Genomic DNA, 14,139 nt, shown 5'->3' on the forward strand with positions numbered 1-14,139 from the left:
TGCCCCACTCTGGCAGGCTGCCGGCCTCCTATTTCCGTCGGGCACCAGGGTAACGGGGCCACATTAGGGTCTGAGCCAGGAGACGCCCAGCCAAGGCTGGGACTTGGAGATGGGGGAGGGTCTCTGAGGGGTCTGCCTACAGGGCCCGAAAATGACTGTCTGGGGCCCAAGCCCCCAACTCGGGCTGTCTTCTAGCCCCCACAGCCCCAGACAAGCCCAGGAGTGAGGGGTATCTGTCCCTGGGAGCCTGTAGCCCCTCTTTGTACATTGCTGCTTGATTCACATAGCCCCCACCCTAAAATCCCAGGAGTTGTCTGCAACTATGGGGGTTGGGGTGGAAGCCAGAGACAGGGGGCCTTGTGTATGGGGAGGCAGGGGGGGCCAGCGCGGGTGGCTGGGAGGAAGAGTCCCCCCATTCCAGCCACCCTCTTGGCAGTGATTCAGAAAGGTCCTTTTTCAGCCAGTGTCAGAGCTGCTCAGCTGGGGAGGGAGGGAGGAGGGAGGAGGGCGGTCAGGCGGGGGAGCCAGGGAGTAGGGCTGAGCTGTGACCACTGCACTAAAGAGAAGTCAGAGAAACAGGACAGAGCACCCAGGCTGCAGCCAGCCCGGAGAAGAGCTAACCTGCTCCTGCCAGACCAGCCAGCTGTGGAAACAGCTGTGCAGCAGAGAAAAGGGGCCCGCCCTCTTCTTCTGCCCCATTTCCCACCCTTGGTGTGGGATTTGGGGAACTCCTGGGACAGACCTCTGGTCAACTTCCATTCTGGGCAGAACCTTGAATTCAGGAGCTAAAGTCCCTGCTCCCCCACTTCTTGGGCCAGAGCCCCAGTGACCTGGTCAGGGGGTCCAACTTCGTGGAGATGCCAGCAGCTCGTCGGTTCCCTGGCCTAGAGCTCTCCTTCCCTCTCCTGGCCAGACTACGGCGACGCCTGTACACAGTGAGTGGGGGCTGGGGGTGTGAGTAGGACTGACTGGGGACTGGGCCAGGCCCCCCCGCAGAGCCAGCAGTTCACTGAGGGGTAGAGTACAGGAACGGGAATGGCTGAGGACTTGATAGGGGTTTTGGGCTTAGGGCCTCTCTCCTTGGCCCTTGCATCCTGGTTGGCCCCTGCATCCTGGTTGGTGCATGTGTTAGAAAAATGTACGAGGGAAGTGTGCGCGCCAGGAGAGTGCTGTGCCCTGCGTCAGACATAGGTGTGGGACTGCAGGTGTGCTGGGGGCCAGGCACACGCAGAACTGGAGAGTGTGAGCAGGGTTGGGGAGAAGCTGGGCCAGTGCTCTCCCCGTGCTCTGCAGACAAAGAAAGTTGCTGTGGAAAGGGCACTTAGCCGAGGGGAGGGGGCTCGTCCAGCGGTAGTCAGGACTGAGACCCTGATTGCTTCCCCTCACTGGGATCCCAGTGTTCTTCTAGTTCCCTGCACACCCCTACACAGAGCAGCCCAGTTCCTGGGGCTGGAGAAGCAGGGAGGGGAGTGTCCAGCTGAGCAGGGAGATCTGTTCGCTGGTGTCTCAGGGAAGAGAAGCAGGCCAGGCTGGGCTTTCTGAGCAGCTTCAGGGGAAGGGCTCTGTGTGTCCCCCAGTCCTGACCACCTAGGGCATGGCTTTGAGCTGTTCTGAGGAGCAGCTGCCTCCAGGGGAAGGTGGCAGTGAGGAGCCTGGTGAAACTTGGAGCCTGGGCAAGAAGAGGAGGGGGGTCTTTAGACTGCTTGCCCTGCTGGCAGGCACATGTTGGAGCACACAGCGGGTGCAGTCCCTTTGGTCCAGGGACAGGGTAGTGGTGGTGGAAGTACTGGCCAGGCCGCCGAGAGCTACAGTCAGTGATTTTTCACAGTGTGCCCTTGGGGCCTTCTTCTGGAAAGCGACAGCTTCCTGCCCTCTCATATCCACGCTCCCTTGTGTGTAACAGATAGTTTAGTTGAGGAGAGGTGAGTTAATGCAGCAAGATGCTTAGAACCGTGCCTGGCGTATAATAAGTGGAGTTCAGGAGTTATTTTTACTGTTACTCTTCTTCAATTAAATTATTAGAAATATGTCCTTTTTACCATGTGTATAGTCCGCCAATATGATGTCACCTGTAGTTTGAAGGAGACACAAAAGTGAGGATGATGTTTTAGGTATTCTGATATGTTGGGACGTTCTGACAGGAAGAAGCAGTCAGCGCTGAGCCCTCCAGTCAGTGTGGAGGCCGCGCCTGCAGGTGCTGACTGAGAGGGGAGTTTTGAAATCATAAAGGCAGGTTGCCTTCAGTGACATTTTTCTGACTAGCGAATAACTTGCAGTGAGTTCTGAACAAAACAAAGGCCAGTTTTCCCTCAGCTTACGCGTTAGTTCCATTGGAGGAGGGTTCAGTGTATATTGAAACTGCAAAATAACTTTTGTTCACATGTAAGATGGGATTCAGTTCTAGGTTCAGATGATCATAAACCTGTTTTTCACCTGCATGAACTAAGTTGTGTGGGATGTGGGACAGTGAGTGAGATTGCCCTGTATGTTACAGGATAACTTGTGTTCTTATCTCCCAACCACCCACGATATGCCTCTTGTGGACCCCCAACATGATGACAACCAAGAATGTCCCCTAGGGGGCCGTCCAGCTCTCGGGAGAACCATCTGGGTAAAGGGTCACAGCTTGAAGTTTGGAACACCCCTGTGGCTCAACTGCCTTTGCAGGGGGGCGGGGGGGACGCAGGTTTGAACTGAGGGCCTCTCTATCCCATGGGTCACTCTTTGTACTGCCCTGAACTGCCTGGGGGTCTGAAGTCCTGGCACTGGGCTGGCAGTGCCATGGGGAGTTGTGGGGGCAAGAGATGCGTGGCGGGCCTGAGCTGTCAGTGTCTGCTTTTCTGAGTGCGCCTGGTGGTGAGAGCTGGGGCCCAAGGCCACCTCTGACTTGTTGGAGGGCGGTTGAGTGGTCGCTGGCCTTTTCCCTCTCATGGTTCTTCTTTGGTGGGGAACTGAATGCGGGTCAGCCCTCAGCTCTGTGGTATCTTACTTGGACAAGGATGGGTTTGGGTTCAGTCCGTCAGGCTGTTTCATTTCAGGGGGGCCCCTGTGTCCTCCTTCTCTAGGCCGCAGAGAGTGTACGTCACAGGTTGCTCCCTGGTGGCCCATTGGCTGATTATAGCCTACACTTGTATTTTGCTTGGCCAGCACAGAATACATATGCGTGTGCACGCGTGTGTGTTTGTGTTTCAGGGTTGAATTGGCTGACATAGTTAAAAAGTTAGGAGAAAGATGTAATATTAAGTGAAAACAAGGAAGAGAATGGTGTGGCTGATGGGTGAATGTTGGGAGAAACATTCTGGAAGGATACGGAGAAGTCATTTATGGCAACTAGCTTTGGGGGTGGGGGGCTATGTGACTGTGCAGGAGTGCAGGGGATGAGAATTCATGGCTCCTGTGTGCCTTTTGAATATTTTACCATGTGCATATATTACCTTTTCAAAAAGAGTTTTAGTGGCGATATTTCACATCTAGATTCAGATTTCCAGTATTCCTTGAAAAAATTGGAAGCTTTAATGACGCTGGACAGTGGTCTGTAGTGACAGCGGTCAGTGGAGCTAAGCAGGGCTGCCTCTTTGAGCCGGCATCTAAAAGTCCACCCCAGGGGCACCTGGTTGGTTTAGTTAAGTGTCTGCCGTCGGCTCGGGTCATGATCTCACAGTCCTGGCATCAAGTTCCACATTGGGCTCTCTGCTCAAAGCTGCGCCTGCTTCTCCCTCTGCCTGCCGCTCCCCCTGCTTGTATGTCTGCGCTGTCTCTCTCAGTCAAATAAATAAATAAAATCTTAAAAAAAAAATAAATAAAAGGCCACCCCAGCCTCTGCTCCCTTTTTATCTTTCGCTTGTGTGGTCCTTTCAGGCACTCAAGTGGTCTCCTGTGGGATGGTCTTCAGATTGGGAGGGGAGGCTCTGCTGATGTCAGGCATTTGGTGGAACTCAGAGCTCATCTAGTCCACAGTGCTTTCTCTGGGGTCCATCAGGTCTGGGGACCCTATGGGTGGGTCTCAAGGGACCCTGTACCCCACCAACTAAAGTACATGTATATATATATATTAATTAGGCTTCACACCGAGCATGGAGTCCAGTGCGGGGCTCAAACCCATGACTGTGAGATCAAGACTTGAGCTGAGATCAAGAGTGCCCACTTAACCAACTGAGCCACCCAGGTGACCCTAGAAAAATTTTATTTTTAAGTAATCTTTACGCTCAGTGCAGGGCTTGAACTCACAGCCCTGAGTGAGTCACATGTTCTACTGACTGAGCCAGCCTGCTACTCCTCCCCAGTTTTTTAATGAAAACCTTGTAAGAATGTATCTGTTTTCCTGGAGACACAATCAGTAGTTTTCGTGGTTCTCATAGGGTTTGTGCCTCTGAGAACAGTGGTGGCTCTCTGGTCACTCAGCCGCAGATGCAGTTGGGACTTAAGACCCCGACGCCAGGGCTTGGGCTGTATTCCGGCTGTCGCAGCTCAGTCCTTGTGGCCAGTGGGAAGAGGGCACAGGGCTGCATGGCGTTCTGTACAGTTTGGGGGAGTGGGCAGGCGATTTGGGCCCTTCGTTGAAGCAGCTTAGCAGGAGGTGGGTGAGCCCAGGGCCCTCGGGGAGGGGTCCCCCCCCCCCCCCGCCCACACCCCAGGTCCCTGAGCCGTCCCTACCCCTCCCCCCGCAGAGGCTGGGGAGCAGCAGCATGCAGCCGGAGGAGGGCACGGGCTGGCTGCTGGAGCTGCTGTCCGAGGTGCAGCTGCAGCAGTACTTCCTGCGGCTCCGTGATGACCTCAACGTCACCCGCCTGTCCCACTTCGAGTATGTCAAGAATGAGGACCTGGAGAAGATCGGCATGGGCCGGCCCGGTAGGTGGGGACATTGGCCTTGCCGCTTGCTTCCCCACTGACCGTTCACCTCTCTGCCCTCAGGACGGCCAAGTGCGTGGAAGAGCCCTCCTCCTGGCTTGGGGTGGCAGAGCCGAGGACGCCCATGGCCTGTCCTGGAGCCCCCATGGTGGGCTGGAGGGCCATCGGTAGATGCCGCGCACCGTGAGTGCAGGAGAGCAGTTGGCAGTGGGAACGGTGACCTGGAGCTGGAGGACAAGGCAGTCTTAGAGCTCTGGAGATTTAGGATTAAACATACACCCTTTCTGGCTTGTTCAGACATTTGGGGATGCATTCCTTCAGCTCCTTCTCCACTGTGAATGTGGACTTGAGTCTGCCCTGCTCACCATTCTGAACCCCAGAGGGGCCGGGGTCCAGAGATCTGTGTGACTAGGAGAAGATAAGAAACCCTCAGATGGTTAATTTTGGTCCATTTTTTCTTAATCTGTCTCTTTCTCACAAAGATCTGCTGTACAGTGAACTCATTCTGTCTCTTTCCCATGAACCACGATCTGCCATGTCAGTTGAACTCATTTTTTTCCTATGTATTTATCCTAAAAGTACTGACTATAACATCTAGAAGCAATGGTATTTATTCCTTGCATTAGAAACTTATTAGTACATTCAGCTTAAAATAGCTAAATAAGTAATAACATGCTAAAGTAGACATTGACATAGGCTAGTTTTGGCTTAGATAGTTGGTATCTGATGCCAGGAACATAATAAAATGGGAGAAAAAACTCAAAAGTGGGCAAATTCTACCCATTGCTATTTTTTTTTTTTCTTGAATGCTGGAAAAAGACCACTGTTGTTCAATTTTGGTGGTTAAACGCCTCCCTCTTGTTCCAGAACCACTGCCTAGATGTGGAATGCATCTGGTTAACTGTGGCCCCTGGTTGGTTGGAATGGTCTGTTTCCTGGTGTCACTGTGCTGGGCAGTACCTAGTGGTGGATGCACCCCAGGGGGACCAAGGAAGGATGCAGCTGGGCAGCTTCTCTGGGGGATATGAGCTACCTTAACAACATCTGAAACCTCTTCCTTCCCCGCAGGCCAGCGGCGGCTGTGGGAGGCTGTGAAGAGAAGAAAGGCCATGTGCAAACGCAAGTCTTGGATGAGCAAGGTGCGTGGATGAGGAGTGAGATGGGGCGGGCAGCCGCGCAGGCCTCCCTGTGAGGTCAGTCCTGGGGATCTCCCCCGAGCCCAGGCAGGTGTGATTTGTACCTGGTCCAGACCTCCCTCCTCCAGGGTCTTACTGGGCAGGGTGCCTACAGAACTGCCCAGCTAAGTGTCTCGTCCCCACTGGAGAGGGCATGTGAGTAGCCCGTGTGCAGTGATGTCTTCCCGCCCCCGCCCGCTGTGCAGTCGCCTTGGGCGTGGAACAGGCACTTGCTGACAAGCATGAGGTAACCTGAGCCCTTCCTCTGTCTGCCTCTTGGGGCCAGTGTCCAGGGCAGAGTGGTGGGGACTGTCTGGACCCAGGACATCTTTGCCTGGCTTCCCTCCTCCCCCACTTTCCCTGGTCGGCAGGGGGTTTCTCTGGTCATCTGGGCCTGCTGACAGCTTCCTTCCCCACTGCCTGCTCCCCTTCTCCCTTTGTCCTAATTTGGGTCTCTGAAGTGGTGAGTCCCTGGTCTGACTCAGTGGAACTTTGCCCATTGTCTGGAAGACAATGTGAGAGGAAGTGAACCAGCCAGGGCCTTCCCTCCCTGCTTCTGGCCTCAGGGCTGGGGTGGGGGGTGGGCAGGGCAGAACAGCTGGACCAGGATTGGGCAGCAGAGATTTCCTGGCTGTGATCTGGCCAAGGGGCTGTCTCTTGGGACTCTGTGGCCTTTTCTGGGGACATTGTCCTGGTCCCTTGCCCAGGTTTTAGGGAAAGATGAGTTTGTTGGGTGGATAGAGGCAAGAGGGAAGAGCTGTGCAGAGCGCCTGGATTCAGGGGTGGTGGGCCACCCCATAGGACGTCTTCAGGTTGGTTGGTGAACCTGTCCGGACCTGAGGCCTGTCTTCAGTGGGAGTGCGGGCGACACTTGTCTAGCTCACCTCATTGGGCAGTGGAGAGGGTCCCTTAAAATAAAGGCTGTGAAGGGCCTTTTTAGCTGAACACTGCCTACAAACATAAGGTAGTTTAGTTACTGGGAGGAGGGACAGAGCAGAGCCTAGAAGAGGCTTCATATTGGAGACACCTCCTAACCCATACAGATAAGGCTCTGCCAACCTTTGGGGGCCAGGGGCCCAAACGGAGCTCTGGAGCCTGAGGCCAAGGCTTCGGATGCCCCAGTGCAGAGGGCCAAGTCAGATCGATGGGGCCAACTCTGCTATTCAAGGCCTCCTTCCTCCTGTCCCCCGACCTTTGGCCCTGTCCCTCCACAGCCCAGGCTGCAGAGTCCCCTCCAGTCTTCCTTTCTCAGCTCTCAGCTCTAGGCGCCCCTCCAGGAGCTCAGCTGTCTTCCCAGGCCTTGCTTCATCTGCAACCCCCCTCCTCCCGCACACACACACACATTCATGGTCCAGCCTCAGGCTCAAATTATCCTCTCCCCTGGCAGGATGAAGGGCAGTCAGCTCCCCAGGGAGGGTGGAGACAGACAGCGCCAAATGGGCAACCCAGAGAAGGGGCCAGGGCTAAAAATGGAAAGGGAGGTGTTTGTGGAGGGCCCCTCGGGCTCCTGCCCATCTGCTCGGGTTAGGGGCTGGAGTCTGTGCTTGGGAGGGGGACAGGGAGGGACAGGTGGTGCAGAAGATGGGTCTGGAGGGGCTTTGGGCTCTCTCTGACCCCACAGCTGGGTGTGGGGCCACAGCAGTCATAAGCCGCATGCCTGTCAGTCCATTTCTGGCACATACCCTGAGGCCACACTGAGACTGTGGGTTCCTGTTTGAGGGTGTGGTCTAGAGGAGGGGAGGGCCTCCAGCCCGGCTGCCCCTTGGCAGCTTGGCAAAGCCAGGACCTCTCTGGAGGCCTAGTTGACGATCCTGTGGGGCAGGGCTCAGTGACCTGCTCCGGGACCTCAGGCTTCCATCTGGCCCCTGGCTGCCTTTAAACAGGTGTTCAGTGGAAAGCGACTGGAGGCTGAGTTCCCTCCTCATCACTCTCAGAGCACCTTCCGGAAGACCTCACCCACACCAGGGGGCCCAGCAGGGGAGGGGCCCCTGCAGAGCCTCACCTGCCTCATTGGGGAGAAGGACCTGCATCTCTTCGAGAAGCTGGGAGATGGCTCCTTTGGCGTGGTGCGCAGGGGCGAGTGGGATGCCCCCTCGGGGAAGACGGTGAGCTTTCTGGGTCCAGTGGGGTGCGGCAGAGGGACAGGCCTCTATGAGACTCTGGCATAGTGTCCCCAATGCTGCCTCTGAGGCAGGTCTTTCCCCTCTACTGGGATGTGAATGGGGCTGGGCATAGGTCGGAAAGGGGCTTGCTGTGGACTCCATGCTCAGCTTTAACTAGACACGTCTCTTTCTTTTTTTAAGTTACAAAAATAATGTACTTATTATAAAACTTCAGAAATTATTTAAAAAATATGAAAAAACAGTTGTTTGTAATCCCACCACTCAGGAAGCAGAGTTGGCATTTCAACTTAGTGAGTTTTTATGAATGCACAGACCTATGTAACCACTGCCCCGATCGTGATAGAGAACAGTCCCAGCACCCCAGAAGGCTCCCTCTTGTCCCTCCACTGAGTGTCCTCTTCCTCCACGGGAAGCACTCTTTTGATTTTTCTCACTATAGGTTCGGTTTTGGCCATATATGTAGCTTTTTGGGAATATATGTGTATATAAACATATATACACATATATTTAAGACTTCATTCATTAGAGAGAGACAGAGTGTGCACAAGCGGGGGGTGGGGGGGTGGGGGGAGAGGCAGAGGGAGAGGGAAAAGCAGATGTAGGGCTTGATCCTAGGACCTGGAGAACATGACCTGAGCTGTAGGCAGATGCTTAACCCACTGAGCCACTAGGCACTCCTTTTGGCATTGTATTTACAGTGTTTTCCTTCCACACCAAAAACATTTTTAGTAGTCCATTTATGACAGCATTTTAATACTCTGTCACCGCACTGATCATCTCTTCTTGTCGAGTTGCTCTTTCACCTGGGCGTTTCCCCAGGAAGGGGAGGCCCTGCCCCAGCCAGGCCACAGGCCCCTGTGACGTCCTCGCCCACCCAGATGAGCAGACCCGAGTCAGGGCTGTTTGGACTGAGTCGGAGGGAGGAGCAGGCTGGCGCAGAGCACTGGAGCCCAGCACCTGTCCTGACCCCGCCCCATCCCCACCCCGGGCAGGTGAGTGTGGCTGTGAAGTGCCTGAAGCCTGACGTGCTGAGCCAGCCGGAAGCCATGGACGACTTCATCCGGGAGGTTAACGCCATGCACTCACTGGACCATCGCAACCTCATTCGCCTCTATGGCGTGGTGCTCACGCCACCCATGAAGATGGTGAGTGCTGCAGCTAGTGGCCGGGGGCTCAGGCAGGGTCTCTGGGCCCCCAGATCTGCCTGTCCCCCTGCCTGCGCTGGGCTTCGTCCCTCCACCCTGATGAAGGATGCGTGGGTCTCCTACCTGATGGGGCTGGGCCTGGTTCTGTGGCCACTGGAGCCTGTGTCTATCTTTGGGTTTTGTTTGTGCTCACTGGCAGAGAGTTGCACTCATCAGAGGGGCTGGCCTTAGAGTTTCATTTTTAGAATTTTTCTAATCTGAGCCTCTGCGGTTGCTTCTTTCGGGGTCTCGGGTTCCCATGTTACCTGGAGGGAGAGGCTTGGGGAGCTGGAGAAGGCCTAGAGGTCCCCAGAGGACAGGCCAGGGAGGAGCATGGCTTAGGCCTTCAGCAGAGTAACTGGGAACCCAGCATGGGGCATGGGGGAATAGGACGGGCTCTGCCACACTGACTCCTCCTGCCTGCCCCATGGCCTCAGGTGACAGAGCTGGCGCCGCTCGGATCGCTGTTGGACCGGCTACGCAAGCACCAGGGCCACTTCCTCCTGGGCACTCTGAGCCGCTATGCTGTGCAGGTGGCCGAGGGCATGGGCTACCTGGAGTCTAAGCGCTTCATTCACCGAGACCTGGCTGCCCGGAACCTGCTATTGGCTGCCCGTGACCTGGTCAAGATTGGGGACTTCGGGCTGATGCGTGCGCTGCCCCAGAATGACGACCACTACGTCATGCAGGAGCATCGCAAGGTGCCCTTTGCCTGGTGAGGGACAGGAGCTGCCAGCTCATCGGGTCTGGGCACTGCCCTGCTCCATCTCGGTCCCTGCACGCCCCGGCCTTGGAGCCCCCCAGGGCTTCAATGACCACAGTAGCCTTTGTCTTTTCTGGACCTTGGATGCCTGTCTCGTGTGTAGTCCATCCACTCACCCATCTAGGAATTCTCTGGGCCTATGTGCTGGGTAGTGTGATGCACAGGGGTGAGGACTGTGGGGGCTCGGAAGGGCTTTCTGGAGGACTCCGTAGGAAGCTCCCGAAATGTCTGCAGTTAGCCAGGCAGACTGGTCGGCAAGTATGTTCCAGGGAGAGCTAGCCTCAGGCAGGGCTGGACCGTGCCGGGCCTGTGGGACTGACAGGGACTTTAACCTGTGCGTGGAGGGTACCTGACCCTGTGCCAGCCCTTGTGCGAGCTTCTCCTTGCTTAAGCCATCGTGGTCCATTGCTTCCAGACACCCCCGAAGGACTGTGGTCTCCTGCTTTGGGCTGCAAGGAGTAGGCCTGGTTCTCCTTGCCAGAAGATCCTTCTAACCCGGGTTGCATGGCCCCCTCTAATTAATAACCTACTTTATATGTGGGGTGACCACACATTCCGGACTTTGCCTATTGTTCTGGAATCAATAACAGTGCCCCCTTCATACCCAGGCATCCCAGGTGGGGTGGTAAATGATGAAGTCCCCTCATGACAGCCACTGTGAGACGAGCAGGTTATTGTCACTCCTGTTTCACAGATGAGGAACATGAGACTTGGGGATCTTGAGTGACTGTCCCCGGGTCCCGCCCCCTTGGAGTGGCAGGGCCACCTCTCCAGTCCCAGGAGAGAGTCTCTGGTTCTGTTAGGTTGGCTTGCCCGACACCCTGCACCTTAGCCCCCCAGGGAGTGCCCTTCTGCTGCCTACACTGTGTGGCATTTCTCTGTCTCACCCAAAAGGGAGTCCCAGAGGGAGTGTGGGATACTTGGGTGAAGCTAGTATAACTGTTTCCAGCCATTTCGGTTCTTCCCCAGACCCTATCCAAATTTCCCACCCACACCTTCCTGCTGAAATGACCCAAATCCCAGGATCCTGCCCCAAATCCGGAAATTGTCCTCCTCCCACCACAGTTAGAAAACAGCCTGAGATTTCATCCCATCTCCTCCCCCTCACTGACTCTTGGAACCCCTGACCTCCCCCCACCCCCAACTGCTTCCCTGACCTGCAGACTTCCCCCTCATCCCGCCCAGGCTCCAGGGGAATAAAGACACGAGCATAGATGATTTTCCACAAGTCTGTGCCTCCCCCAGTCAGTAAGTCCTGTCCCTGATCACTTCACTCATGTCACCAGTACCTACTGGTGAGCCTGGCACACAGGCTCACCACATGTTGAGTGAGTGTTTAATGTCCGGTGGGCTGATGTGGGTGGGCGTGCTCTGAGAGGCTTTCTGTGTGACCTCTGCCTCTGTCAGGTGTGCTCCTGAGAGCCTGAAGACACGTACCTTCTCCCATGCCAGTGATACCTGGATGTTTGGGGTCACACTGTGGGAGATGTTCACTTATGGCCAGGAGCCCTGGATTGGTCTCAACGGCAGTCAGGTGAGGGGCCGGAGATGCTCTCCCTACGGGACGGGTGGGGGTCGATTGGGTTCCCTGTTGGAACTGGGTCTTACTCACTAGGACCCTGTCCCCCCTCCTGCCCTGTGGCCTCCCATGACCTCCCAGATTGCTGAACAGAGAGAAGGGCCCCTGATGGTGAGGAGAGGGCCAGACTGGGGCTGGCTTACCTTTTTTCCCTTGCCATGGCCACCTACCCAGAGGCCCAAGCCAGAGGTTGAGGGTCAGAGGCCCGGGGATAGGTTCCTGGAGACCTTTTCTCTGGGGTCCAGGCCTGGCAGCCCACAGCTCCAGGAGTTCCATGGGCTGGAGGGAAGGTGGGAGGCGAGGATCTGGGGGCTCCGCTCATGTTCAGACTGTGCCACCCCACTTCCAGATTCTGCATAAGATTGACAAAGAGGGGGAGCGTCTGCCACGGCCTGAGGACTGCCCCCAGGATATCTACAATGTCATGGTTCAGTGCTGGGCCCACAAGCCAGAAGACAGACCCACCTTTGTGGCCCTGCGGGACTTCCTGCTGGAGGTGAGGGGAGGCCGGCACCATGGGGCTGGGGTATCTGGGCAGGGGTCAGGCCCAGGCTGGGCAGTGACCTGTGTCGGCCCCCAGGCCCAGCCCACAGACATGCGGGCCCTCCAGGACTTTGAGGAACCAGACAAGCTACACATCCAGATGAACGATGTCATCACCGTCATTGAGGGAAGGTAGGGAGAGCAGGGTTGCCCCTGCACTGCCTCAAGGGGTACAGGGTGGGGATGGCAGAGAGCTCTGCTGCCTCCATGGTTCCCATGACAGCATAGGGTGGGGGGAGCCTGAGCTGTGCAGTAAGGGGAGAATAGGCCTGGCTTGGCTCTGGAGTGCCTGGGGTTAAGTACCAGATGCTGCCGCTCCAAGGGAATGTCCCTGACCAGCACCACCTCCTTTACCCTTTCCCCACTCGGCTCCAGCCCTGGCTGTGTGGGTCAGGGCCAAGCTGCTGTGACGGTGAGGCGTAGGAAGTGGCTCAGTTGGCCTCGAGGCCACAGCTAGGGACTCTGGAACTCTTGAACATTCCTCTCATCTTCTTCCCCTTCCCTTCCCGCCTCCTCCCAGGACAGGGACTCTTGACTACCCACCTGAGTGCCTGTCAGTACCCCCAAAGCAACCCGCTCTCTTACTGGCAGCCTCTGTCCTCCCACTGAGCCCCACTGCCCCTTCCCAGGGCTCCACTCCACTCTCTGCTGGGCTGCCCACATGGGATCCCAGAGCCCTCTGTTCCTGAGCTCTCCCCACAGCCAGACACCTGGGATGCTTGCCTTTGCCTCCAGGCGGCATCTCCTGAGTCACGTCAACTTCCTGCAGCCCCTGTTGGAGCCCTTCTGCCCAGGAGGCCCTACCCATCACTCACCCCACCCTCTGTTATCTGATCCCCAGGGCAGCTGAGGAACTGGTTGGGGCAGCGCAGGCCTGAGGTGCCTTTGGGGTAGGGGGTGAGCATGGAGGACCAGGAAGAGGAGCGAGGCAGAGGAAATCCCCTGTGCTCCCAGCTTCTGTGACGCATGGCCAGGCTGGGGGGTGGGGGGTTGAGGGCAGGGGTCGCTTCCCATGGAGCCCTTTCCCTGGGCCTCAGGTTTGGGGATCTGAGCTCATAGTTAAGTCCTGTCCCCATGGGGGTTGGTAATGGAGGAGAGCTTCTGGGTTGAGTCAGAGTGATGGAGTGGGCCTTGGAGCCCAGGGTGCTTCTGGGGACACACACCCTGCCCTCACTGTGGCCAGACCAGGGCTCCCCTAGCCTTTGGGCCCAGTATCTGGAAATATAGATGACATATCAGCGAGTTGTGGGGATGGAGGTTTGGGGAATTAGTGGTGGTGGACAAAAGCAGAAAGCTTCTAGGAGGTGAGAGGCCCCCAGGTCAAGAAGGTAGCTAGTCTCTGGATTTGAGCCTGGAGGCCAGGCAGGGGACTATAGGCATGGGTCTCTGAAGAGCATTCTGGAAATAGGAAGATGCCCCATCTGGAGGGGCATGGCAGGGCCTTAAGTCGGAAGTCTGGACCCATATCATTCTCACCTTCAGGAACCTGAGGACCTTGGACCTGACCCTTTTTGTGCACCATAGCCCTTGGGTCTTTATTTCCTCCCAGTCAGTGGGGGCCCAGTGTTCCTCAGAAGGTGACTCAATTGCTGCTTGTGTTCTGGAGTGTGTGTCTCAGGAGCTGGTGGCCTGGGTTTCCACCAGAGCAGGGCGGGGTAGCAGGCGGGGCCCCGGGGGAGCCACTCCTTTTGGGAGGCACCGTGGTCGTGCCCTGCCCCACCCTTGCGTCCCAGGCCTTGGTTGGCCCCAGCTGCGGGCGGGCTCTTGCAGCTGCCTGCCAGTGTGAGCTCCCTGGCTCCCTGGGCTCCTCCTCCATGGCCCGCACCGACTTGGACCACGGTGCCTGCACATGGTTCCTGGAGCTGCTCAGGAGGTGGGAGGTGAGGGGCAGCCGGCAAGGCTTTGGGGGTGGGTCTGTGTGCTT

At 56.6% G+C, this 14,139-nt stretch overlaps 2 protein-coding genes across 24 annotated transcripts in view; one reads left to right on the plus strand and one right to left on the minus strand.

The window, feature by feature from the left end:
* TNK2 (tyrosine kinase non receptor 2) overlaps positions 1-14,139 on the plus strand; it is a gene marked incomplete at its 3' end in the record, with an annotated part of 45,707 nt that overhangs the window by 22,340 nt on the left and 9,228 nt on the right. For 7 of the 23 annotated variants that reach the window (XM_082698843.1, XM_082698831.1, XM_082698840.1 and 4 more), the window contains exons 2-9: positions 4,668-4,848; positions 5,917-5,987; positions 7,907-8,128; positions 9,139-9,291; positions 9,768-10,045; positions 11,501-11,627; positions 12,022-12,168; positions 12,253-12,347. In XM_082698843.1, coding sequence (XP_082554969.1) covers positions 4,686-4,848; positions 5,917-5,987; positions 7,907-8,128; positions 9,139-9,291; positions 9,768-10,045; positions 11,501-11,627; positions 12,022-12,168; positions 12,253-12,347 — 1,256 coding nt within the window. In that variant the 5' untranslated portion in view covers positions 4,668-4,685. Of the gene's footprint in view, positions 1-510; positions 936-4,667; positions 4,849-5,916; positions 5,988-7,906; positions 8,129-9,138; positions 9,292-9,767; positions 10,046-11,500; positions 11,628-12,021; positions 12,169-12,252; positions 12,348-14,139 lie in introns of those variants that run through there. The other 16 variants (XM_082698834.1, XM_082698838.1, XM_082698839.1 and 13 more) reach the window with 12 other exon arrangements.
* The window catches only part of MUC20 (mucin 20, cell surface associated), a 167,972-nt gene that overhangs the window by 11,477 nt on the left and 142,356 nt on the right, over positions 1-14,139 (minus strand). The gene's annotated exons all lie outside the window — the stretch shown is intronic.

Source organism: Mustela nivalis, assembly GCF_964662115.1.
Source record: "Mustela nivalis genome assembly, chromosome: 1".
NCBI classification, from domain to species: Eukaryota; Metazoa; Chordata; class Mammalia; order Carnivora; family Mustelidae; genus Mustela; species Mustela nivalis.